Source organism: Lates calcarifer, linkage group LG21, assembly GCF_001640805.2.
Source record: "Lates calcarifer isolate ASB-BC8 linkage group LG21, TLL_Latcal_v3, whole genome shotgun sequence".
NCBI classification, from domain to species: Eukaryota; Metazoa; Chordata; class Actinopteri; family Centropomidae; genus Lates; species Lates calcarifer.
This window is the reverse complement of record NC_066853.1, coordinates 17,114,533-17,141,321: the sequence shown is the minus strand read 5'-3', so window position 1 is coordinate 17,141,321 and position 26,789 is coordinate 17,114,533. Positions and strand designations below refer to the sequence as shown.

The following is a 26,789-nucleotide window of genomic DNA, read 5'->3' as shown; positions in this document are numbered from 1 at the left end:
AGCTTGTCTGCAAGAATGCGCTAATGGCTGTTTGTACACAACGTCAAGAGACAAAGAGACTAAAAATCTGCCATCAAATGAGACCCAGAGAGAGAATGAAAGGAAAGTGTGAGTGTCAAATAGGGTGCTTATAGTGCAGAACACTAATAAGGAGAGCGTCAGCAGGACAGCAGCAGCAGATCCATTCTCCTTCGGGCTCCATCTTGGCAGTACCTGTTATAAACTTCCTCTGCCGTCTTGCACAATTGGTTCTGTAATTTAAAAAGGTCAGCATGGCTCCTGTGTAATTCAATACTCTCATGGTGCTGTATTAACCACATATTTAATCACCCTTGGGGTGGTGCGCGCAAGCTGAATACTGAATGTAAAGGGAAGAAGTGGAACCCACAGCACAGCATAGGGCCTGGCTCTCCCACCTGATATATATATATATATATATATATGACTCACAGTATGAGGAGGAGGAGCAGTTTATCCTTGAGTGCAGCTCTGTGTTTCCACTTTAGTTGAAAAATAAAAAAAAAAAAACATCTGTGAAACTCAATGTTTTAAACAAGGAATTCATCTGTGAGCATGCCATAAAACAAAATTGGAAGGTCTGGGAAAAGAGTTTGTTCTAAGTTGTTTGCACAAAGGAAGAGAGGAGTAAATTTAATTTGGTTGAGTTGCACTGTGGGTACAACAGATGCAATATCTTATGTTATGGCGTTTGGTTGTCTAGACAATCGGATTAAATGGCAGGTTCACCAATGAAAAACCATCAGTAGTATGAAGTAAACAAAATTCTATATTATGACACATTCAGACACATAAATATTGCATGTTTCAGTAAGTCTCAGATGACCTACAGGTGTGTAAACACTGTTCAGACAAGTAACAGCATTAAACCTCTCATTCCAGGGAAAGTAAGAGCATAAAATCATTGATGCAAAGCAGAAATTCTAACATAAACTGAATATAAAAAAACATAAGGCTGTATCGATGCCACCCCACCCCCATGCCACCCACCTTCAAAAATATAGAGACACCTGTTGCACTGAGGCTGGTGCAGCTGTATGGGGAATTAATGATTCTTCAACCCAAAAATACAATTACCAGGTAAATTACAATGAGCAGAGAACCACTTTATTATCTTTAAATAACAGCCTTGTACTTGTGGTTCTACATACTGCACATATAGTAGGCTTGGCTGAGAACACGACATCAGTCAAGAATGCAGTGCAAAGTGAAGCCAAAGTGAAAAGATGAATGGATAGATTTGTCTGCAGAAAGCAGCTGCAACCACTTTCCACATATGTCCCCTGTTTCTAATATGCCCAACGACATACAGTAAAGATCAAAGATGCCAACATGCAAGCAAACTCAAAATATAAACCTGAAGATAGAAAGTAAAATCACAGTATAGCTGGGGTTGACTGAGCACAGTTCCCATCAAACACCCAGACCTCACCAACCTTAACCATCCACTCTGCTACAAATAGGGCACACTGCTTCCTGTTCTGACATTAAACGTACGCACTGGGCATAAATGATGAGGTGCAGGATCATTCAGTATGAATGCAGTTCCTACAGTGAGGTTACAAAGGATGCAGGCTCATTGCTAATGAACCTGAGAGGGTTAACAAAGTACCTCAAAAAACCCAAGGGATGTAAATGCCTTTTAAAACAGGGAACAGGGGAGTCATTGCTTTTGGGAACCGCCAGTATTTACTTTAAGGCAGGGAAATTAAAAGAACTGTCAGTCAGCAGGTGTGCAAAGAGAGGGAATCAAAGTGATGTTCTGACATTTCTGTCACTGAGACACATGGTCCGGGTGGAATTCAGCTTTCCTGCATCTAGATTTTTAAAAAAAATTTTTTACCGTGCTGACACATTTGCAGAAAAGTACAATTCATGACTCAGATCTGACATCCCTCTCTGGTTTGGATGAATTGTCACTGAAGCTAAATACCTTGCTTGAGGCATCAAGTGCCTTACTTAAGAAAGAATATCTATATTTCAAATCTTTGTCCCTAACTCCAGTACACTCACTGATACGTCACGCTGCACTTAAAATTCCTGTGGTTATCACCTTGTATCTTCTCAGCTATGACTAGAGAAGAATACGAGTAGGAAGCGATGTAGATAAGAAAAGTCATTGGTTATAGCACTGTGATGCTATCAGAGTGTTAAGCAGAAGTGTCAATTCCCCACAAACTGAATTCAATCCTAATATAGCTCTAACTGCTGCCAGTCAGAGATCCTGCTCCACCGGTGTGATTGAAAGCATTTTTGCCAAGGTAGTGATCCTTCATCCGTGCACACACATGCTCGCTCACTCACACACACACAGACATACACACACACCATTAAATCAGAGCACAGGGAGCCACACGCTGCCCTCTGCTTGACAAGTAAATTGCTTCCTAGATAGTGTTGGCAAAAGAAAATACGAAGAGAAAGAAAATGGTGGCATGAACATGGTTAAAGAAAACGAATGAGAGGTGAAAGGCAATAGAAAGAAGCAAAGGAGCCAGAATAAGTAGATAACAGAAAGCAGCGGGCGTGAAATGCTCTGCTAAGCAGGACTGCATGGACCTGTCGTCCTGTCTGATGAGAAGTGGATGGAAAAGGAGAGAAATCAACATGGTGTAACTGATAGGACTGTCAATTGTGGCGACATTAAATGTCTATAGGTGATTCTCTTATCCAAGACAGGGATCAATGACATGACTCAGGTCTTTGGCAGGAAAAAAAAATTCTTGAAAAACATTTTTAAGAGGTCTAACTAAGTCACGTAACAACCACCAAATCTTTATCTTTAAAAAGAGCTATGCAGACTACAAGACATGGAACAGTGTCTATTAATCAAGACCGAAATATTTTGAGAAAAAGAATCTTTGGCAAATGTCAACTAAAAAGACAGTGATTAAAAAGTTCACAATTCTTGCCACACATTTCCACCCTGATGAGAGAACACAATGACATACTGCTCCTGGAAAGTGCATAATGGGATCTAATCAAAATCAGTCATCAGAAAGACATCTCACTGTCACTGGAATTTAATCAACATCTTTTAACTTTGTCAGATCTTTGTTTCACCTTATTACATTTTCCATAAAGATTGAGGAGGAACAAAGAAATAATTTAGTAGGTTTCCATTTAGCTATACTCCCCAAGTGTCAGCGCACTTCTGCACTTCTACGCTGCGTTACATTGCAGGCCAGCAGTGAGCTTCTCAAGTTCCTAACTCAGTGCCATACATAAAATTCAGAGAGAGCACATTTCAGATTTGGTGCTAAGGAAACTGTTTGAGTTTTTTTTTTTTTTTAAATAGTAAAGATTCCACCACCGGGAATTTTATTGTATATGATTACTATGTACTGGGGCAGTATCAAACTAAGCCAAAACACAAGCTCAAACAAGAAGCAGAGAGTGCTGAGGTTGTAAACTACATGTATATGTATGTAACAGTACTGACAAAACTTGAAATGACTTGATCAGAGGGTTAATGCAGGACCTAGGACCCATAGTAGATTTATGCAATTTGAAATAGTTCCATTCTCATTTTACCTCAACTGCCTCAAAAAACTCAATTCATTCTATTTTCATATCCTTATGTGGATAGCTGGAACTATCAGCTTTGACAGGTGTGCATCTTCTGGTGAATAAGGAATGTTTGTGCAGCTGGAAATTGCACAGCATCAAAGTTTTATTCACATTGTATAATGTCACACCTAGACTGATGCTTATGTTTTTCCCGAGACAGGCGAGCTGTCTCAGAAAATCTTTTGTCAAAGACAGTAAGACTATAAAAGAATATGTGCTGCTGTTTGCCAAGAACAATATAGCAATCTTGGTGCCAAGTGACTGATGTAACTCCTCAAACTTTGAGGTTTTCAGTTACGTGGCAACAATAAATCACTGAAGCTAGGGCAAAGGTGTCAAGCATATAATAGTCAGACAATCACACAGACTGACAGACTCAATGACAAACCATGACGATGGAGCCAGACCATGAAGTCTTAATCACTGATGAGAGGACATGCCAGTGCAGAGAAATATGATATGTCTTACCTGGGACTGAAGGAAGCTCTTGGCTCTGGGCCAGCCTGAGAAGAGCCATTATGAAGAGGGTTGTGACCCCTGACCACGTGCCACGCATTGTGCTGCTCACTGTCCTGGCATCACTCGGCGTCAATCTGACGAGAGAGATAAAAATAAAACAGTTGAAGACTGGTCATGTTACTCTGTTCACTGAGTTGCAAAAAGAAAAAAGAAAAATGGATATTCAATTCACTGTGCGAAATACGATAAAATTCCAGAGTGCAGGGGAAAACAGCAATTACTGCAGCAGCATGACCACTATACCTAAAACATCCCATTTCTAATAACATTTTAAAGCACCAGTGAATACAAAGCAGTCATGACAAATGACTCAATTCTCTATCGAGTTCCTTTACGTTGTAATGGTATGGCAGTTGAATCCATAATTTACAGTGTAATCCAAAGAGAGCTCAGCCTTAGAATGCTAAGAAGATTGTGAATCGACTTTCTCTACTCAGTATCTTCTTTTTTTCGCACAAACACACACACACACACACACACACACACACACACACAACAAATGCCTCCATGTCAAATTGATTTCAGACAGGTGAGACAAAAGCGTCAGAGTTTAGTGGTGTGTGCTAGACAATGCTGCCGCGCTGACATCACCTGCGTGCAGTGACAGGTACCGTCTGTAGCATGGAAATATATCGGAGGATTCTCCGGATCAGCCATCTGTGGAACAACCTGTTCACCCTTGTTTGATTACATCCAGCAGGCCAGGCAGCCTCGGCTGCTCCGTCTCCCAGTCTTCTTTCCGTATCTCTCTTTCACACTTTCCTCCCTGCGCTGCTATGCACTACGATTCTCTCTTTGCTGCCCCTATTTTTCCTAGGCACGACATACTCCTTGAATTGGATATGCTTCAACTAAAATATGATGGACTAGCTTTATCATACATTCCAAGGCACTACAGTGGTGACAGAGTCTCTTCAAGCCTTGCATCTGAAGATGATGAAGAGCACTTCATGCCGCCTCTCCTCAGTAAAAAGGTGACGGTATGCGATAATGAAAAGGGGGGTAAAAATGCTCCGTTCGCAGAGCTACCAATGCTGAGAAAGTTTGCACTCTACACCATATTTTTATACTACTGTACTATGTTCTCTTTCAAGTCATGTGTTAAATGTCCCTTTAATTCCTCCAAACTTTCATGTCCTTTTAATTCATGCAATACCAAATGGACCAACTATTTGTCACTTATTACTGGCAGCTCCTTCTTTTAATGGCTTCCTTCTCTTCCTCTCCCTCCCTCTCTCCCACACTCACCTTTCTGTAATAGGTTTCCAGGAGAAAGAAGGCACAAGCATACCAATTTTCTCTTATAGCTTTTTTTTCCAATCTTATCTCCAGGTACTCAGTGGACACTCTTGCAACCCTTTATATGCATTTCCAGGTCTCAGAATTAGAAGAGCCTCTGAAAAGGCCGTCTATCAGATCTCAACCATGGGGTGCTCATTTCTGCAGCGTGTGTTATCATCACCTCTCATTCCTCCAATGTCACGGCAGGGCCAATGAATTATGCGTTGAATTTGCACAATTGCTCCATTTGCATGTGATGATGACAAGCGTATTCCCACCTAAATGTCTGATAAAGAAGTCCCTGTGGTGAGAGTAAAAGATTTCAGCGCTTCCTCTTCCGACTGGCCACCCGAACCTGCAGCAAGCCAGTATCCTGGAGGAGCGGCGGACTAGGTTTCCCCTCACCATTTTTCCTTGATAATTGTGTCAGATAAACACTGCATCGTCCTCTTGCAGGCAATCTGATAAATACCCAATTACCAGTCAGGAGATGGCTGTGACAAGTGGGCGCCAGGGGTCTTTGGTTTGGGAACGTGGGATACAAGGCGGTTAGATGGCCTCCTCAACCCAGAAGCAAGCGGTGGGGAGCTGGACTCGTAATTCAACTCATCACCCTGTGCCATTTGATTAATGAATGGACGTATTACAGATAAAGGAAGATTTATTTGAGCCCTACCCTCTGGAAACCACAAACACATATGTGAAGATGCATCACGGTCCAATCAATGACCATTCCTCTGTACTCATTATAAAGCCTGCTTCCATCAAAGGAAATGAGCATGTTTTACAAGAGTTGTTTCAGCGGCTTCCTCTACATTCACTAGCAATTCAGTTCGAGAGGAATGAAAGGCCCTTATTGTCTGTCTTTATCTGACTCAATGACTGCTGAATGGATTGAAGCCAATTAATCAGGCAGTGACAAGAAGCATTGCTGCTGGCTCAGTGACCAACTCCCACAAAAGACAGGAACCATCAGCAGAACAGTCACTGCCCACAAATTGATTTCGGGATGCCTACTAAACCGAGACGATGTCATTCAAAACCTGCGGTTTCTCATTATGACACTTCCACATGACCAAAGCACTTAAACCCAGCAGAGATCAGACTGTTGTGGATAACATTATCACCGTTACCATGGACGAGCAAATACATAACTTTTCCCATTTATCTTGCCAATGACAGAAGTTCCCCCGATGCTTTGAACCTGGAGAGGACACAGGTGAAATGTTTAAAAGGGGATTTGCAGGTAAGTTAAGGGTAAGCTAGTTAGAGACTTCTGAGAATAAGAATGAACTTCATATTACCTCTGACTAGGACCTCTACACTTCACTGCTTAATCTATTTCTCTTTCATCTTATGGTTTTGTGCCTACACTGCACAGGGAAGGTTGAGTGGGAAGCATAGGTATGGGGACACAGCAAAGAGGACAGGAAGACAAATACACTAAGTACAAACATACTTAAGAGCTTTTAGGATTTATTATGACATAAATGCAACATATCTTTTTGTAATAAGAACCATTTGAGCAAATTATTTTACTAAAATACTAATTTAGGAGTGGATCACAAGACAGTATTGATGCTTATTGTCCATTTAAGTTTTGTGACAATTATCACATGGAATACAATCAGCCAAAAATCAGCTGGGCATTATCCATCCATCCATTATGGTATTTTTAGTATGAATTCCCACTTATGTTTCTTCCAACAGTGTTTCCTAGCTGTCTAGCAGTGGAGGGATCTGTCCTGCAGGTTTGTTTTCAGTAATCAACATGAGCAATAAATCTACGCTTGGCTACCAATACAAAGATACCCACTTGATTTGAACAAGTCAGGCTGCTGATTATTATGTATTATTAGCTTGAGTGAAAAACTTGGAAAGGCATTTTTGCATGATGGGGGCCACAGATATTGTTCCTCATTTCTGACAATATAATTTTTATTGGCAGTGTGGAGAGGAGGTACAATTACAGTGTTCAGTAACTCTCTCAAGATGCAATCAGCATGTGAGTATTATATTTAGACAGACTTAAATCATCCAACCCTATCTTTGAATTAATTGCTATTCTGCTCTTCATCTCAACATAGGTGGGCACACCTGGAATTGTCCTTGCCTGTATGACAATTATAAAGTAAGATTCATTTTTCTAAGTTTCCCTTTTGTACTGTACTTTGCTGAATAAGAAGAAAGTTACTTCTTCACAGGTTCTATGCAACCAATATTACATTTTTCTGCATTGCTAGGATTCGCCCACCCACAAGAGAGTCAAGAGTACTGTGCAATTCAAGTTGAGTATTAACAACAAAGTTTTAGACCCCAGAGTTCAGCATTACTGTATGCCACTACATAATTCCACAATAGTCTTGCAAAACACATGTAAAGTGGCAGGTATAGAAGGTGGGGGTCAAACAAAAAATAGAGGGCACAGGAACTGTTCACTCTTTTTGATGAATAATTGGTTGCAGTTCACTGAGGCTGATCATCTAATGCTATATATACACTAAATAAACAATTCTGTTGAGGAGCTAGATACGTTATTATTTCTCTCGGACAAATATTGTATTGCACAGTTATTTGTAAAAACATTTGCAGGTTTGTGTGAAGTCTTTTTTAAGTTCTTCAAAACTACTAGGTAGTTACAGTAAAGACTAGCGATTGACAGTTTAAACTGGGTTGCAGCATTGAAAATTAAGCTATGTCTTATGGCAGCAAAGATCTTAGTAATGCATAAAATAGTGCACTAACATGTGCACTAACATCAAAAACAAAATGGAAGTCACTGTAGCATCGTAGGCTAATGAATACCATACCATATCCTCCAAAAATAAGAGTTTATAGGAGCCAAGTGATGCGATTAACATACCTGAGTTCAACTTGTTTTATTATAGTTACAGTGTGTTATAGTTCTGACTGAGAGAAAAATATTGAATTTGAAAAAGCTGTGGTGATGACAGTCATTTCTCAAAGTGCGAGACTGGAACCTGCATTTAGCTTTCAAGTCTAATACCGCAAGAGTTCACTGCAACTACAGCAGTTACAGCTGGCAGTTAGTGGCTCAAAAATATCAAGTTACATCTAATCTCTATGTAACAACTAGTTTGTTTGGTGCTACCCATTTTGATACAGTGAGACATAAACATCTTGTTTACTAACCACCAATGAACTGGTCAAAAATCACACAGTAACATGTACGTGGGAGAGCAGTAGAAATAAGGGGAATTAGTCTTGAAGCGTAGACACACAAACAAATCCCCTTAAATGTACGTTGTTGTGTTGTGCTATGTCAGTGTCATGTTTTGACAGATAGTTCCTGTGCCTCTCAACTACTCTGTTCTCTGTGTCACCATGGCTACTCCTTCCTCATAAAAACGTCAACACTGGATTAAGCATCTCACATTCGCAGTACATTACGCCCCTTCACTTCATTACAATAAAAGGATTAACCTGCCTGGGATCTGTAAAGTGATCGGTGGGGAGGGTGGACAACGTGAGGCTGAACTGTCCTTCCCCCTTAACATAGATCACATCTCTTGTGCTCCTCCAAGTCACGCTACTAATCATCCATGCTACTGCGGGGGCCGCGGTACAGACTGTGGCAGCACACAGGGAGAAGAAACAAATCTGAAGCCATTAGGACACCCTGCAGTTGACTTACATAATAGCATATGCTCCATCCATTCCACAGGGAAAGACCTTGCTCTGCTGTCCCACTTTCTATACATCACTGGCTACTGTACGTCATGCAGTGTAGACTGGACACTAGAAATGCTTTTAATGGTGGAAATCATTTCAGACACCATTTGGTCTGGCCTGGATGGAAGTTTTCTATTCTGGAGTGGATGTTAAAATTGTCGTAATTTAATAGAGGTAAAGGGTCTCATCAAAAACTGGCAAAATGATGATACGAGAAAAACACAAATTGGAATAAATTCAAATAGCCAAAAGCACTCCAGCATGACTGGGGAGATGGGCCTGGTCACATGAGGCCTCCCTACAGTGATCTGTCTTCTCATGAATGTGATCTGTGATAAATTAAAAGCTGATTATTTCCTGGAGGGAGAAGCCAAGTGCTTGGCCCCCAGCCCCCTCACTGGCGGTGATGGATTAGTCCACAGTCTGCACTATGGACCTGTCCCTACTGACTGCACAGCAACGGACGCCACGGGCCTAAGTGCCTCCTATCAAGATGCCATCTCTGACAACTCTTAATTTATTTGAATAAATGCTCCACCATCTTTTTAAAGGACAATTTCATTTCTTCATGAGACAGATGGGTGGTTCTTTGATTTTTCTGAAGTAGTATTACCACACAGAGATCCAAGCCTATTTAGCACTGATACATTCTATAGACATATTTATAAAAGCTGGTAAAAAGTACACTTAAATACAGACTCAACTGTATTCTATTTCAGTGACTGGAGAATTCATCCTCATGTTTTGTGTTAAATTTCGTATTATAATATGCACTAAGAGCAGCATGAAGGGCACAACAGACAGGCTGATTCCCAGTGAAACAGTATTATTTCAGAGAGCACTAGGCAGCTTTAGGCTCTGTGAACAAGCTCAGGTGCACAGGAGCCTCCACGTAGCTGAGGTTTTTACATTATGGCCCCATTCACACGTGTCTGAACCATTTTACCTGGGTCGGCATCATTTGGATGGCCAACAGAGCTATTTGTCTGCCATGATTGGGTCTGCCTGAGCGGGAACAAAGGCAGTCAGTCCAAGCCATTGTGTCCTTTTGTGTCCCATATGTCAGAAGTCTGCTGCACAAACAATGCAGCAACTGCCAAGAGCACAACAGTCATTATCTGCTGTAGAATCACTGTCATTATCCTGCCGCAATCATAACTCTAATTACAAAAGTTGCTTTGTAAGCAGGTAGATTATGCAATGTTAATTACCCGTGCACAATGCAGCAAACGCATGTTCAAATGCCACTCAATATTGTGTCCCGCACAAAAGCGGCACACGTGTTACCCTCTCTGCCATATGCAAAGCAGTTCCAGGTCCCCTGGTGGCTGGTTTAAGCCCTCATGGTACAATCATACATCCCCTGTCATTAATAATATCTCATTAATAATAGTGGTAATGAATCACCCTTAACCAGATTATCTGACATAAACCAATATATCTGTGCGTGCAGCTTTAATTGATGAACCTCATCCTACAAACTGGTCCATCTCATTACTCAGTCCCACCTACACCATCAGCTGGGGGAGGCTGAGCTGTATCTTCCAAGACTTAAAGGTACCACTTCCCTTGTTCCTGCATATAGATAAGTCACTGACAGTGTGCGAAATACCTGGTGGCAAAAGGGGGATTCCCCCTTACCTGGCGCCCCAGTGTTATGCTGAAGTCCTCCACAGACTCAATACACAATATGCAAGATTTCATGGATCCAAACCAAGGCAAAGTAATAGACTATACACGCTTTGCACATACACAAGGCTAATATCCTTAACAGTATGGTCATTCACACAACTGCTCAACCATGCAGTATGCCCTGCAACAGAAACCATACACGCACAAAATATTCTACAGTGCTACTGCTATCGTATTCTACCTGCTTTCTTGTCCAAGCATCCTGTGGGTCACTTCTGCTAGTAGCAGCCGCCGCCCCGTCATCTCCGCGGCCTCAGCCTCAACTTGACCTAGTTCCGGTTGAGTGACTGAGCGGGAGTTGAGCTCTCAGCCACACGTCCACGTTCCAACCTGGTTCCAACCCGCTGGCGCTGTTCTTAGCTGCTGCGGAGGCACCAGCGTTGGCTCCGCGTGCTACGTTTTCGTTATTACTCTGTTCCAGCTTTTTAGAAGTGAATCCAGAGTAAACAAGTAATGAACTTTTCTTTCTCTTTGACACATTTTCCTGACTTAATTGGCATGGTGTTCGAATTTTTACTCGAGTGTTGTCTGCCAAGTCGCAGCAAATCAAAAAACTCCACTGCTTTGGTTGTGCGGCGGGTTAGCTACTTGGCGGTCTGTTTGCAACAGCGCCACCCATGGACGGAGGCCTTATCCCAAAACCTACGGGTATTTTTCCATATTCATATTTGTGAAAGTATTGTAATTTAAATAGTTGATAGTGGATATATTATGCTTTTAAAAGCAATTTTAGTGACGACTGCAAGTTACTAACCATTTCTTCCAGAGACCTGACTAAATTTTGCAGTTGAGGTTTTCTGGGTGAGCACCATGGTAGAGCTAAGCTAGACACAGGATACCCCCCCCCCCCCCCCCAAACAGCACAGTGGCCTTTTTTGCATTAATCACCATAAAGGTGCACTTTACCAACCCACTCTGGCAAATTAAATCCTCAGAATAATATCTCCATCATTGCTGTATTTCTGTTCCTTGACACAAGCATCTATCTGGCTTTGGAAAGCAGCACGGCGGTGCCTGCCAACTCGGAAAGACCTGAAACCATGAGGCAATAAAAAGTGACATCAGCAATGGGAAAGTTAATAGTGTGTTTCAGATGCACTTTCTGGAGGACAGGAGTAGCAGAGGTTTCATTCACTGTAAGTGACAGTGGCTGGCAATCTTCCTCTGCCTCCCATATGCCCTTATGAATTTCAACCTGCTCTCTGTAATAACTTATAAATAGGTAAGGCTTCCAGAGGGGCTTATGTGACAGACTATAACATACGGGCATCCACTGCATTTACTGTCTGTGTACAGTGTTGATAGTAACAGCTTGTTTTGCTTGTTCATCTCTTTCAATGTGATGTTTGATTGCAGCCGGCAGTCCCCTAGCATTGTAAGAAGTGTCACCCTGGTATAGCAGTTATGTGAGGCTGTGATTGACTTCATATGATTTCTAACTTTGAGGAGCTCATTTGGGCACAGCTGTCAGAGAACGCCTCAAGCTGCATAAACAGAATACAGAAGCACACAGACAGTCTGACGTCAACATGACTGCGGGCGTCTGTTTCAAACTGGGCCACAGGCATATTTTCTTCTTCAGAATACATGCTCTCTTGCTCATTTACAATCTGACATACCCCCTATTGCCTGTGTACTGAATTCTGTTTTATCGTTTATCTTTTATGGTAAAGTTAAACTGGCTGCCGTCAGAGCAGTGTGATGTACAGCTGCTAATTTTCCAAAAAGACTCAGAAAAAAAAGATCCTTTACATTCTACTGTACAACACCACACACTCTAACTATAATACAACATTGTTAAGATATTTTTGCAATACTTCTCTGGGCCAATATTTATCAAACTTTTAAGAATTACAGTGAATGTTGTCAAGAGCCAACAGAGGGGAAATCTGCCAATCTCAAGTATGAAGATCGGTTTACTTGTCAGGAGGTGGGGCACTATTCAGTCTGCGCAGTAGGGCTTGGAGACACCAAATTTTTAATGAAAAGCCTTGTGTAGCAAAGTGGGAAGAGTGGGTGGGAGAGGGGATGAGGGTCTGATGAAAGATGCTTTTGAATTGGATTATGGGAAATGTGGGAGCTTTTGAAGCTAATAGGAACTAAAAAAAGAAAGAAAAAAAAAGTCCAGATGTAGCAGCCTCTGCTCCCTCAAATTTGACTATTCCCTTTTAATTTTGTCTCTTATAAGTGCCCCAGCACTATAGAAGAGCAATACTAAATGGAACACCCCTTTAACCTACACAGAGGGCCAATGGAGTTCTGTTATTGTATGTTTTTTACTGGAACTTTAAAGTCAAAAGACATTAAGTATTCTTAGGTTTATGGGTAGGAGTGAACGTAAAGGATTTTTTTTTTACTTTTATCTTTTACTTATCTTCAGCTGAAACCAAAATATAGGCCCTGGCCTCAAAAATATCCTTCAAGTTACACTTTAAATGTCGGGAGATGGCTTAGTTTAAATCAGAGCTGTGAAACTGGTACAGTCCTTCCTTCTCCTTGCACCATTCAAACCACTGGCCCTGACAACACATGGTGGTAAACCTTCATGCTCCAGAAAAGACGAAGACGAAGATCAAATGTGTGATATGAGACATGAAAACTATACATGGGTAAACAGCTGCAGCTACAGAGATCACCACAGAGCAGGAAAGAAAAGAGAGAGAGAGCGAGAGAGAAAGAAAAAAAAAACTCAGGTAGATAATGAGAACACAGTGGGTTTGTACTGTCTGGGTGCTGACAGACAGGAGCAGTGGTCCTGAACATGTACGTGGTTCAACAAGCCTCTGACATGGTGAGCCCTTCTCCTTGGGACTGTCAGCCTTCAGCAGAGCACATCATCTCTCCATGAGAATTTCATCACATTAGCCTAAGTCAGGGGGCACAGATAGCAGCAGCAGCAACAGCAGCTACAGTGTATCATTCACAGGCAGACACACAATCACCAATTAGAGCTATCACACTATACTGTAATTAGCAAGACTGACTGATTTGAGCTTGTGTAAAATGTATTCATATTATCCAGATTACAAATAAGCACATTCATCTAATTAGCTCACATAGCTCACAAGCTTAATTAAAGTTAATACATTATGATACCCCAAAATCCAGAGATTACAATGCTCCAAGGTTCTAGTTAATTAGTGTATTCACACGTTGACAGACAGGGATCACAGCCTCCTTTTCCCTCAGCCAATTAAAACTGAGGGTCAGAGTGTGTTTTTTTTTTGAGGTTTTTCTACGAGCATCTGCACATGTGAGTGTGTTCAAGGTAACATTCTTCCTATTACACTCTTGTTCTTTTGCCAAAATATCTTTCTCTCCTCCAATCCTTCCCCTCTGTGTTGAGTGAAATAAATGATACTACCAGCCAAATCAAATTGGCAGTTACGGAGCCTGTCATCCACACAGGCCCGCCTTAGTGTTTGTTTACAGAAAGCTTATACAAAAAGGGCATTTTCAGATTTCTCCCTCTGTATTTATCTTGACTGTGGCAGGCAAACAGAAAGAGTCCTGAGCTGAATATTCATTGTATCACAAAAGACTTTCATACTTTGTGGAATTAACTTTGCACTCACATACTCCAGAGAAGCTGCATTAACATAAAGTGGCTCATTACAGTAGTGCACTGCTACAGGGGCTAGCTTTGTTATTAATGGAGGGGGGGTTATCTGAAAGAAAGGCCCCAGCGTTAATTTGTTGTCAGGATCGAGGCATAAATCAGAAAGAGCAGACTACAGCCTCCTGAGATGTTGCCCCTTGTTACCTCAAGTCTCATTCTCTCAAGAGCAGAAAACGCCCACACTGTACTAAAATGGTGACACGGACACACATGCCTGCACACACACACATACCGACATCTCTACTGTGTTTTGTAATTTGAAAGTGTGTGAGGACAAAGACGTCGAAAGAATAAAGAAAAACTGCCTTTATTAACAAAATGTCAGGAGATAATTATCATCAGACAAAACCTGGGATTTCAAAGTTCCAAAACTTTTCCTTATTCATTTTTACATTTAAAGGAATAGTTCAACATTTTGGGAAATATATTTATTCCCTTTCATGCTGAGACTTAGATGAGAAGATTGATACCACTCTCACATCTGGACACTAAATATGAAGCTAAAGCCAGCAGCTGGATAGCTTAGGTTAGCACAGACTGAACTGGGGGAAACAGTTAGCCTGGCTCTGTCCAGTCCACCTACTAGCACCTCTAGACCTCCCTTATTAGCACATTACACCTTGTTTGTTTAACATGTACAGAATCTGAAGTCTAAAAATGCCTATTTGTCGTGACAAAGAAATAGTACATAGGTGGACTGTGTTAACTAAGAGCCATTTCCCTGTTTCTTTATGCAAGGCAAAGACTGACTGACTGTTAGCAGAACCTTCATATTTACAGATATACATATAAGATATACATTCTTGTCTGTCTCTCTGTGCACAAAAAAGCATATTTCTGAACATGAAATCTCAACCTATTCTTTAGAAGGCTATGACTTTATCCTTGTAACATAAGGACATGTCTTGCCTCCCCTGACCTAGAAAGTGGCTCAGGAAGGAGAGGAAGGAGGGCAATAGGTGAGAGATGAGTCGGAAAGTTTTGAGGGTGTGTGTGAGCTGGAGAAAAGGGGATTTACAGACAGAGGGCATGAGGCTGAGGGTTTCTGTATTTCTGTTTTATGGCCTGACTACAGATACAGTTCTTTATTTATTCATTTTTATTTTCCACAGGAACAATACACATTGGCCAGTATTGCTGTAGGCTATATGTGCCAGTGTAAGCCAAGTGGAATTTTTTTGCATGTTGTCCTTCAGCCTGATATTAAATTATCTATTAAAATAACAACCACATAAACATGCAAAATCTGAACAGGAAAACACATGTGAAACATAAAGCAGCTACACTAACGGAAGCAAAGCTAAGAGAGACACACAAGTAATATGCATAGAAGAAAATACTACTGGAAGCACGTTTGTCATGTTGCCATTTCCCAAGCTGGCTTTGGGAAAGCACTGAATAATGAATGTTTCTACTACAGTGAAATACTGCCTACAGTTATGGCTATTTATTAAACCTACTTAAAGGACTACTTAAAATATACTTGGCAAGGCACCTGGAATTTGAAAATACTTGATATATACTGTAGTGAATCTTCACTGACTGTCGCTAACATCTGTCTCTATCAATGCAATGAAACGCTCATAATATCATGGCAGTGCTCAACTTACAGATGCTCCTCTATCATTATATCGGCTGAAGTCATTCTTAAAAGCTTTTCTGAGTGCATTTTAGTGCTTGGGGATTATGAAAGGTCAAAAAAATATCATCACTTAAGTCGGTTAAACACAAAGTGAAGAGAAAGAGCCATCCATGGCACCCAAACAAGGCAGGGCGAGCAGAAGACTGCAGGGGTTTCTATTTATAGAACTATCATTAAGGGTACAACAAGTAGGACTTTTTCTGTCTCATAGCACAAAGTGACTATATCAACCTCCAACAGGGCTAAATGGGGAAGACAATTTTAATGGATCGATAAAGTAGATTAATGTTGCTTTTCAGTTCAACTTTTGCTTTTCAATATTCATCTTTTTTATACCATTGTTATAATGAGGAAAGACATAAAATCATATAATTCTTACATAATGTTTAATTCATATAATTAAATTGAATATGGTTGAAAATCATTTTGGTCTCTCTGCTGGCCATCAGGTGAAGCAAAATGCATCATTATCATTAGCACAGAGCTGGACTGAATTACAGTCAATTCTCTCCCTACCTCATAAGATGCAGTAGATCTCTGGGAAATCATTCCTGCTATTGTGTAAGATTGATAGCAGAAGAAGCTGACATACTGTAGCCGATAGAGTGAGTGTTTAAATCGACTTTTATAATATACACTTCAGGCATTCAGGAATACTCAACATCTGAACATTAGCTGTTTTTCTGCAGATGGAACAATTAACACCTGTAAATTAGGGATACACTAAGAAGTTAGACAACCAAGTCAGAGACGAACAGAGCAGGTGGGACAAAGGAGACAAAACCAGTAAAGAAATAGCTTGTAATTCAGTGTGTCATTTATGGTAACCAGAAATAGAATATTTAAATTCTGATGTGGAACAAAAGATACTACCAGCGAAAGAGTTGTGTGAATAAAGACACAACTCTTTAAGTCAAATTTAAGAGGTGTTCACGTGTCTTAAGAAGATCAACATTTCTCAACCTTGGACTTTGCCATATTTACATTAACCTAAAACAGCACTCCTTTGGGGAGCTGAACTGACACTGACCACTCAGTAAAACTACAATACCGTGAGTGAATATTTGGAATTTGCTAAAAATGGAAGTGGACAAGGTTTTGTGCCACATTCATACCATGTGCACAAGATAACAATGGATATGATTTGCAAAGCACTGATGCCAATCAGCCACTAAAGATACTGCCAATTTTACTGGTAAGAACTATAATTTAGTTTCTGAATGATATGTTAGGGGTTTAATTACCTAGCCAATAGGAGGCATCCATGTTCAGTTGCCTTTCAGATGCCTTTCATTGCCAAGTTGGAAATATCGCTTCCACAAAGGTTTTTTATTTTATTTTATTTAATTCCATTCCCTACTTAGTTTGCTCACAGACAAGGTCAGTTTACTGGCAGTTGAAGAACTTCTAAGACATCAGAGGACATTAAAGTCTTTTTGGCCATCAGATAAAACAGTAAGAGAGAAAATTAGCTCAATAACAAATCGAATAACTGAGAACTACAATCAGGCAGCACAGTGTTAATAAAAGCACTTCACTCATTTTCTTTCATTACATTTTACATTTTGCTTAAATACAAGTCACATTGACGATTGCCCCCCCCCAGCAATATCTTTATGTAAAAGAGAAAATCCAACATAAAAGATGTAACGCCCACCAGAGGTGTTTGTGTTTAACATACAATGTGTGCACTCTATCCTGTTAGCCAAATTCCTGTTCATTTTCTCATGTGATTTCTTAATGACTTCCACAAAAACTAAAATATGTGTTAAAAATAATAATAAAATAATCCAGTAAGACACAGGGTTTCTCCTGTACATCCAATCACATACCTAAAGACGTGCAGGAGCACACATGTGTACACGCAGACAAACACAGACACACAAACTAGCAGCAGACAGACTCAGAGGGTATTCCTGTCTCCTGCACCCTGATGTAGATGGATGCCCCTGGCTGCTGATCCTGAATCTACATTAGGTCATTACAATAAGCAGTGTGGCCCAATGAGGCCGGCAAAGTGGAGGAAGCAGAGCAGCTTGGGAGGAGAACTACTCTCCTAGCCCTGTGGGGAAACAACCTTGACACAGTCATCTGTCTTAGTTACACAGGAGTTAGACCCACTGACACACACACACACACACACACACACACACACACACACACACACACACACACACACACACACACACACACACAAGAGCCGGGGCAGCCCCTGAAATCTCTGCTACATTGTTATGATACTGCATTAAAGGAACTAATAGAGTGCATCTGAAAATATTGAAAATATCACAGGGAGAAAAAGAGGTTTGGCTGGATGGAATGGATGACAAAAGTATTAGGGGGTTGGGGGAGTTGTTGTTTCCTGGTCAGCTCGTGGCAGGGTGCAGTAAGGTTAGAAATAACCTCACTTCAGCACAGGTGACTTCTGACCCCGGGCGCCAGGTGAAGGCAATGTGGGGAGGCTGAGGGTGGACCAGGTCACGGTGGTGAGACACATGAGAGATGAAAAGTCTGGTCAGGAGGGGAGGGGAAGGGGGGGAAGGAGGGGGGCGGAAAAAAGGCGGGACAAGGGCGTCACTGCGGTGAGCTCTCACTCAGTCACCCCGGGGCTGCTCGTGTTTACGGAGCTGTCAGTCACGTGGTGAGGCCTCTCCCCGGGGACACGGGCCACCGGGGCGATGAGAAAATAATAGCCCCTTCTGTCAGAGCTTCGAGGGACAGGGGTCTGATGGACACCACTGGGAATTAGAGCCAGCCTCCGGGACACATCCCGCCCCACACTTAAACACTATAGCAGGACAGACAGTCATGCACGGGACGAGGAGGAGGAAAAACATGCTGGTCTCGCCAATGATATCAATATCTATGCTAAGAACCCTCAATATTTGAGACGTCCTTGTGTGTCTTGGTGGTATTACTGAGACGTCTGTGGTAAAGGCAAAAAAGTAAACAAACAGTAGATGCTATTTTTAAAGTGATAAAGGATGATGCAGTTTGTAGTTGCTTCTCTGTCTTGTCTAAATACCATATCTTTTTGTGAAAATGTAGCTGTGACCAAGGACTTTTTTGCTTCTTTTCAAGTATTTTCAACACTCAATCTCAAAGAGGTGACTTGCCAAACATTAGCCTTACTCATTCACCCTCTCAATAATTGAATGTATTCTCATCTTTTTTTGTCTCCTGGCTTTGATTTTAGGACTGCAATGTCAGCCAACTCTCAAAATCGTAAAAGTCCAGACGTTCTTGAATGCATCAACAAAGAGAGTTTTCAAAATGCTCGCAATTCTGCTTAAGAATGAGGAATGCCAAAGAGGCGAAAAATGTGATTGATTGGCTACCTCGGAAGATTTCAAGTCTCTGCAAGTTAATTTTCATATTGCACTGAAATGAACAGCGATCAATGGCGACCTGGCAGGAAGGAAATCAATCTAAGAAATTGTGTTTTGGGAGTATACACATTTTGCAGTGAATGGGATGAAACTACTGGTTTGCCTCTAAAACAAACAGTGCCAGACTTGATGGAAGACAGCGAGTCAGACTTGCCCTCAACTCCACATAAGGATTGCTGTGTAAAAGAAATAGAGTCACGCTGTATAAAGGAGCTTCAGTATGGCCCTTGGTGATGAGAAGGATTGGAAACCACTGCTCTATCCATAAAGCCAGACTTTAAATCAGGCCGAGCCGCCATTAAAAGGGCTGAAAGATAGCCTGGTGGAGCTCATCATTAGTACAAACACTCAGAAATCATGGGGTAGCATCTGTTTTCTGCACATCCTCCCACATCAATGCTCAGAGCAGTAGGCCTTAGGGAAGGGGGCGTACAGAGGGCTATTCCCCTGTCCCTTACCATGAATAACAATCTCTACCTCCAGGTAATTAAAGGGGACAAACGATGTCCATGGGGCCATGCCGGCCCATCATTAAGCAAAGCAACTATTACACAGCGAAAGTGTACACATGAGGAGAAATAGGCTCTTTGCACACCAGTCCAGGAAACATAATGGCCATTGATTTTGAGTAGACTAGCAGAGAGCACATTTCACTATATCTATTACACAGATTAATCCATGTATCTTTTTATCTACCTGCCTTAATGCAGTGCTGCACATTTAATGCTTTGTTCTCAGCTGCCTCAAAGGGGGCGTCTACTGCCTTTGTCTCTGCCGGGAGCCCAGACAAGATGATGTGCACCTTACTGATGACCTGCCCTCTGTTGCGGGTTGCCACCGATCCCACGGGCTGCATACAGTTTTAAAAGACACACTACAAACACTCACGTAGGCATGAAAGCAGATACTCATGTGCTCTCACTGCTGCTGACCGACCGTTCGCATTCATGTAAGCAGGCGGATTTTCACAAACACATCATAAAAATTAATGTGCACACATAGACACGCACATACACAGAGTCTATTTGACTTTGTTACAAAATTAGAGCAGTGCAGACATCTGAGACACAGACAGACAATACACACCAGCCAGCTGTGTACTCTCCCCTCATCCCATTTGGAATTGGGTATTGACATCAAACATTGAGCCACTGCTGAGCATGCACCAACCTTGCCACTGTGTTTAAAGATACTGCATGAGACAAACAAGAGCATGCAAATAACAGCTCACATCCTGAATCCAAGCTAGTGTGGGCACACTGCAGGAGTGACCTTGCCGTGTGTTTTTGTGTTCTTGATGGATTACTTATCCAGTCTTGTCATTGTGTTGCAGCCAGCTAGCAGTTAGCTAGTTATCAGGTATATCAGAGGGAGAGTGTAGAACTGGGGGAGAAGGAGGAGGCAGAGGGAAAAGGGAATAAAGAGGAAGATGATCGCCGCTTCATCCTCACATTTCAAACTACGTCCAAGTACAGGCCACGCTCAAATCAAAAGACACTTTAGTTGTACCCCCAAGTACAGCTCAGTGTCTCCCACTGGGATCCAAGCTGTTTTTAAAAACCTGCTAAATATTACAGCACCTTACAGCAAGAAAAAACACAAAATAATAGACAACAGATATCCTGCCAAATGCTGGGTAGTGTGTGAGTTGCCACTGATGGAAGGGGAGGTCCAGGCTCTAAAACAGATGTTTATCACAACATGACAAAGGTGCAGCAAACTGGGGGTAGAAATCTTCTCACTTTGTGTGTGGGAACATTTAAACTGTATCGATACTGCAGCTCTTGTGCACATTTTTCCATTATTCAGAAGAGGATAAAACTGTCCAAGCATCAGGCTTCTTGGTGAGTGTTTTTCATGGCAACTGTTGACTGACATTTGTGAGCCGTCGTTGCTAGGAGACATCATAGCCCTGTATGGCCCTGTATGGACCACTTCTGCAACAACACGCACAGCAGGTTATGTACTATTTAAAACATTCAGCATATGGTAGGATTTATGGTGCTATTAAGTTTGTATCCCACGCAGAAAGTGGAAGCTGGTGTGCTGGGCTGATGCTTGGTGGCTTAGCTTGCTAATGTTAGCATTGATTCCCACCTGCTGAGTAAGCAGCTCCTGCACAACCCAGTATTACATTTGTCCCACACTAGAGGGGACATACAGATACTGCACCAGTCAAACTATGAATGCTAATGTAGGGGACATTATCATGGCAAAAAACTTTAACCTCATCATTCAGGTGATTACAATTGTGTTTTTTGTTTTTTTTTTCTTTTTAACATTAATGAATTCTAATTTCAGTTGACTTTACCCTTTAACATAATCTAAAACTGCAAACCTCTTGCGTGCTGCCCAGCATCTTCAGGTTTGACAGTACATGGCAAAAGCGTTTTGCATCCACAGAATAGTTTTCTCATCATTTACATTTGTCTGTGAGCTTTTCAGTGTGAGTAAGCCTTGTTCATGCTGAGGCGGCTCACAGGCCAGGAGCTTATCGCCCAATGCAGGGGCATGAAGCAGCTTACAGCAGGTGTACAACATAAACCCCCTGGATAGGACAGAAGTCTATCACAAAGGCGTACCCCCCCAATACATTTCCTTTAATGCTAAGTGGCAAGTGGTTCCCATTTTTTAGAAATAATTGAGGCGTGGGACAGAGCGTCTTGGTGCTGACTACTGCTGATCACAATCATACTTTACATGGGTTATATTATTGGGAGTTGTGGAGCAGCAAATGCACAGTTATCCTGAGACAAATCATAGAGTACGGACTCAGCCACATTTTCAATCTCTTCCATTTCACACATTATGGAGCTGTACATCTGTATTACATTAGAGATTTGGGGACAGAGCAAATTCCTCCTCAGTGGCAGGAAAGAGGACAGTGTCTGAATGTCTATACAAAAAATACAAAGCAAACTGGTAAAGTAAACAGGAATATCTGACTGGAAATCAGCATTAACCTCTCTTAATAAAAGTGTAATCCAATCCTTATCTATTCCTACCATCACCAGAACTGAAAAAAAAACTGAGTACATGCGTGAAAATAAATGACTGAGCTACCTGCTAGCTCCCTGTGCATGCACACACACATATTATGATGAGCTTTTGTACAGCAATCTTCCAGGTACTTAACAGCATTAATCTCCACGTTGTGCTGCAGATCGTCTGTTTGATTTACACAACACCGAATCTCCTCGAGAGGCAACTGGAGATATCTTAATCCACGCCTTTGATCATCATCTCCTTTGTCCCATTTCCTATTCTCTGCTTCTCGACAGCATTCATCCTCCTCTCTTCGCCCTCTCGTTATTGTTGTTGTTGTTGTTGTTGTTGATGAAGAAGTCAGTTATTCTTAACTCGCAGCATATTATTCTGCTCAAGTCCTCAGTGCATTCTTTGCCGCATGACAAATCAGCATAAAAAAGGAAATCACTGATTCAAAGTGGAAACACTTCCCATAATCAGGGTGTTAGAAAAAAAAAAAAAATATTTGCATGAGGAATAACTGTTGAATTAAAATAAATATTTAAAGCTAGTTAATATACTTGGGCCCTTCGTTGCCTCATGACACGCAGTAATTAGAAATTGTAATCCGCTTTCAGTGTGTCTCCCACCTTCAGATGACTGACAAAATCCAACCAGCAAACACACCCTAACCCCCTCTGGACACGACTAATTGACTTGCCACCATGGGTGACTGACATGCCATCCAGAGGGCACCATAATGGCCACGTCATGAGGGAATGATGAGACCTGCCGACAGCCAGTGTCGCTCGACCTTTTGCATGTGAGGTCGGGTGTCAGAGGGAACAGGAACAGGACCCCCCCCCCCCGCTGTTGGACCTGCAGCCCCGGGGCTCTCAGTGGGGATGAGCTGCAGACGACGAGGGGGAACGGCAGCTTTTCAATCAAGCAACCTTGCAGGACAGTGATTTCATTCTATATGGCGTTGGAATGAAAAATAATAACAATAAAACACAAATCAATCGTCAGCAGCCTCAGGGCGTTAAAACATCTTCAGGGTGGAAGGAAGATGGAGTTGAGTGATGGTAACTTCCTCTATCATTTTTGCCTGACAAAGGGTTATTATTGTGTTTCTTTCTGTGTCTATAGCAGAGTTGTTTTCTGGACCAGAAATATTTCATGCTTCTAGTGCAGGTTTGTTGCATTTTTCAAGCTACTTTTCAATCTTCTCAACCGGCGAACATGAATGAGTGAGAACACAAACAGGAAATGTGACTGCAAACACAATCATAATTCTGCAATGCAGCTCTGGGGGGATTTATGAAAGAAAAGTCTGTGTGCCTTTCAAAGAATCATTATTCACACATTAGTTAGTGTTGTTGGTTTTGCTCACAGGGTATTAATGTCTTATTCATTTTCTGCCTCCCGTCTTATTTCCAAATATCACTAATCCTGTTAGATGAAATCTATTAATGTTCTGGTTTGGCTGCCACACGCAAAAATTCCAAGTCTGCCGATAAGCCCCAAATTTGCCATGAAGGCATATCTGGTGCGCCTCTCTGGATTAGAGAGATTTACCCAGGCAACCACAGACGTGTGACCAACAGTTCACAGTGGGGCAAAGTCACCCATCCCACAAACAAAAGTGAGAAGAAGCTGCAAATACAGTCATTTTCATTTCTGCTATTATTCCCCATGAATATGCGCCCAATTTCCCTAGTCATTTCTCTATTGTATCTTTTTTTTACTTAATTAGTGCCATTTTGATGCAGTGTGATAGTGTCAGGATGTGGCCATGACAAAGGAAATGATAAGATCTGCAGTGAAAAGGAAGAGATAAGATCACAGTCAAAGAGGCAAAATGTTACTCTTCAAAAGCATTTACTTTGTAACATAATAAATGGGGAAACAAACTCAAAAGAATAATTGATGACTTTATGGAATTATGGTGATACAGCAGGCTGATAAAATCATTTTAAAAACCACGAAGGGCTTGCATTAGGAATATCTAATCTTATTACTGTCAATAATAATTTATGGTTTGACATAAAAAGGAAAAAGTCTTCAGTGAAACTCAAAAAATAAACCCACACGATGCTTACTTGAAGCAAAGCAAAGTTTTCCCTGCAGAAATAGGGGCTTGCAATATAAAGCGAAAGCAAAGCATTGATTGGAAAATCCTCCCAACGACCCCCACCATCTTTTCCATCACTGCAACTAGAGAGCAAAGAGATAAAAAGAAGATAAAAAGGAAAAAAAAAGGAGGCTCTTCAGTTCTCTGGGAAAGTGAATCAATCTGGAAAGTACCATGGTGGCGAACGCTGCCAAGGCCAGTTAAGACCCACACAATATCACACCAGGCTGACTACATCACAGTCTGGAGCACGAGCACAGGGGGAGAAAATGTGAAGCGATGCCACAGCAGCAGCTGCATGGATGGCACTCCACCTGTGCACAAAAAATAAATAAATAAATAAATAAATAAATCCTCCACAGCCCTGTTGTAAATCTCAAGAGGGTGCGGAGCGCCGGATTAGTGATGGGAGCAATCACAGGTAGGAGTCTCCTCACAGTGGGTGACAGGGACAAATGCACATCAGCACCCTTCACACCTGAGGTATTTTTGACACACAAGCAACAGACACTAGTCTTCTTATGTACTTTGGTTGGCAAAGGGAAAGTTCTGGGTGACATACAATAAACAGACATACAGAGTCTTTCACTATTGTGTGCGTATGTGTGAGAAGTTCATATAACTGAGACCCTGCAGAGAAGCAAAGTCACTTAAAAGATGAAAAACTGGTTTCACCAACACACTGCTACTTACATCTGAGTATATTATATAACCACACAGTAACACTCAGTAACTTCAATGTTACTGTAAATTAAAGAGGTGGAGCATTTTGTTGGATGTTCGCTCAGTCTTTTGGAATTCCTCCTGTGTCTCATTCACACTGTGTTGATTCACCGTCCCTCACTGTCCGGTGCAATCCCTGCTGGAGATGCTGCTTTCAGTGCGGCAAGACGGCGCTGGCTGCGCACAACACGCATCCTCCTCTGCCACCCCACCACCCCCACCCGCAACACCAACCGTGCATCATTTATTCCCAACAGACTGACAGATAAACAGCCTGGTGGGGTTTGGCCTTTAAAACCAGAAACTACCAGAAGCGCACATCTGCACGTCGCTGTAATCCCCTGTCTTTTCTTTTTCCTGTGATGATGCGACAAACCATGTGGCCGGTTGGGAAACTTTCAGCACCACAGAGAAGGGGGACAGCTCCGGCGTCCCGTCAGTCAGTCAACAGGCTGCTCTGACAGGGTAACACCTGACAAATCGCAACACAGCACCACACCAACTGCGGGAAAAGCATTTACAATAAAGTGCTGATTTCACGGCACTATGTAGTTTCATATATGATTTGCTGTGTCGTGCCTTGTCTTGTGCGCTATGAGGAAGGAGGTCTGCCTGCTCCGGATCTGCGTAAAGGCACGATGCCTTTACGCGCAGCCTGCGTGTCTAAGCACCATCCATAGTCAGAACAACCGCAGCCTTGCCTGTATGAATCATGCAAACAGCACTGCACAGCAAGCCTCCACGCCGCCAGAGAGACCAACACGCACCATTTTTCACCAAAACTGTACAGGCACTTGCAGCATCCTAAACACACACACACACACACACACACACACACACACACACACACACACACTCACTCACTCAAATCCAACTTACCTCTCCTAAATGATGCGAGGGCTGCTGCACGTTTTCCGTCAATCAAAAGCACAAGTGATCCATACCAGCGGCTCCGTAAAACTTTTATTCGCTGCGCACGTTGTAGAGAACGAAAACCGGGAGAAATGTAGACAGTGCAGCCTACAAAGTGCCAGATCGAGCGACTTGAGTGGACGCTGGTTATCCTTCTTTCTAGAAAAACAAAGCACTGGAAACTCGAACCAAAGCAGAGTCCTTAGATGAAGCTTATCCTGGGGGGGAAAAAAAGAGAGAATATCCCGTGCTGTTATGTGTGGAGCAGTTAGTGCAGCGGAGGAGAGTCAGCGCATACAGATCTGTCCATGCTTCCCCCTGCAGGGAGCAGCAGCGTCAGCCTCCCCGGGTCCTAAAGCTGCGCTAAACTAATGACACCGGCATCAGCCTCCGCGCCTGTCAGGAGACTGTAACCGAGCAGCCTCTGAAACCGACCGCTGTGTCCAGTCTTCTAATGAATGTGTAGCTCATACTAGATTCGTGCAAAAGGTAACAAAAATAACACAAATAAACATGTTTGAATAAAAGTCTCACAGAATGATCTTTCTATTTTGTTTCAAGATATTATCAGTCGCTTCTACAAGACACACACCATGAAAGAGTTGAGATTATTGTATTTACCTGGCTGTC

General features: G+C 42.0%; 1 protein-coding gene across 2 annotated transcripts in view; it reads right to left on the bottom strand.

Moving 5' to 3' along the window:
* Positions 1-26,413, bottom strand: part of robo1 (roundabout, axon guidance receptor, homolog 1 (Drosophila)) — a 215,544-nt gene extending 189,131 nt beyond the window's left edge. The window contains exons 1-2 of one of the 2 annotated variants that reach the window (XM_051065358.1): positions 26,127-26,413; positions 4,057-4,181 (exon numbers count right to left, since the gene is read on the bottom strand). In XM_051065358.1, coding sequence (XP_050921315.1) covers positions 4,057-4,144 — 88 coding nt within the window. In that variant the 5' untranslated portion in view covers positions 4,145-4,181; positions 26,127-26,413. Of the gene's footprint in view, positions 1-4,056; positions 4,182-10,954; positions 11,319-26,126 lie in introns of those variants that run through there. The other variant, XM_018665365.2, reaches the window with a different exon arrangement.
* Positions 26,414-26,789: the final 376 nt, after the last annotated feature.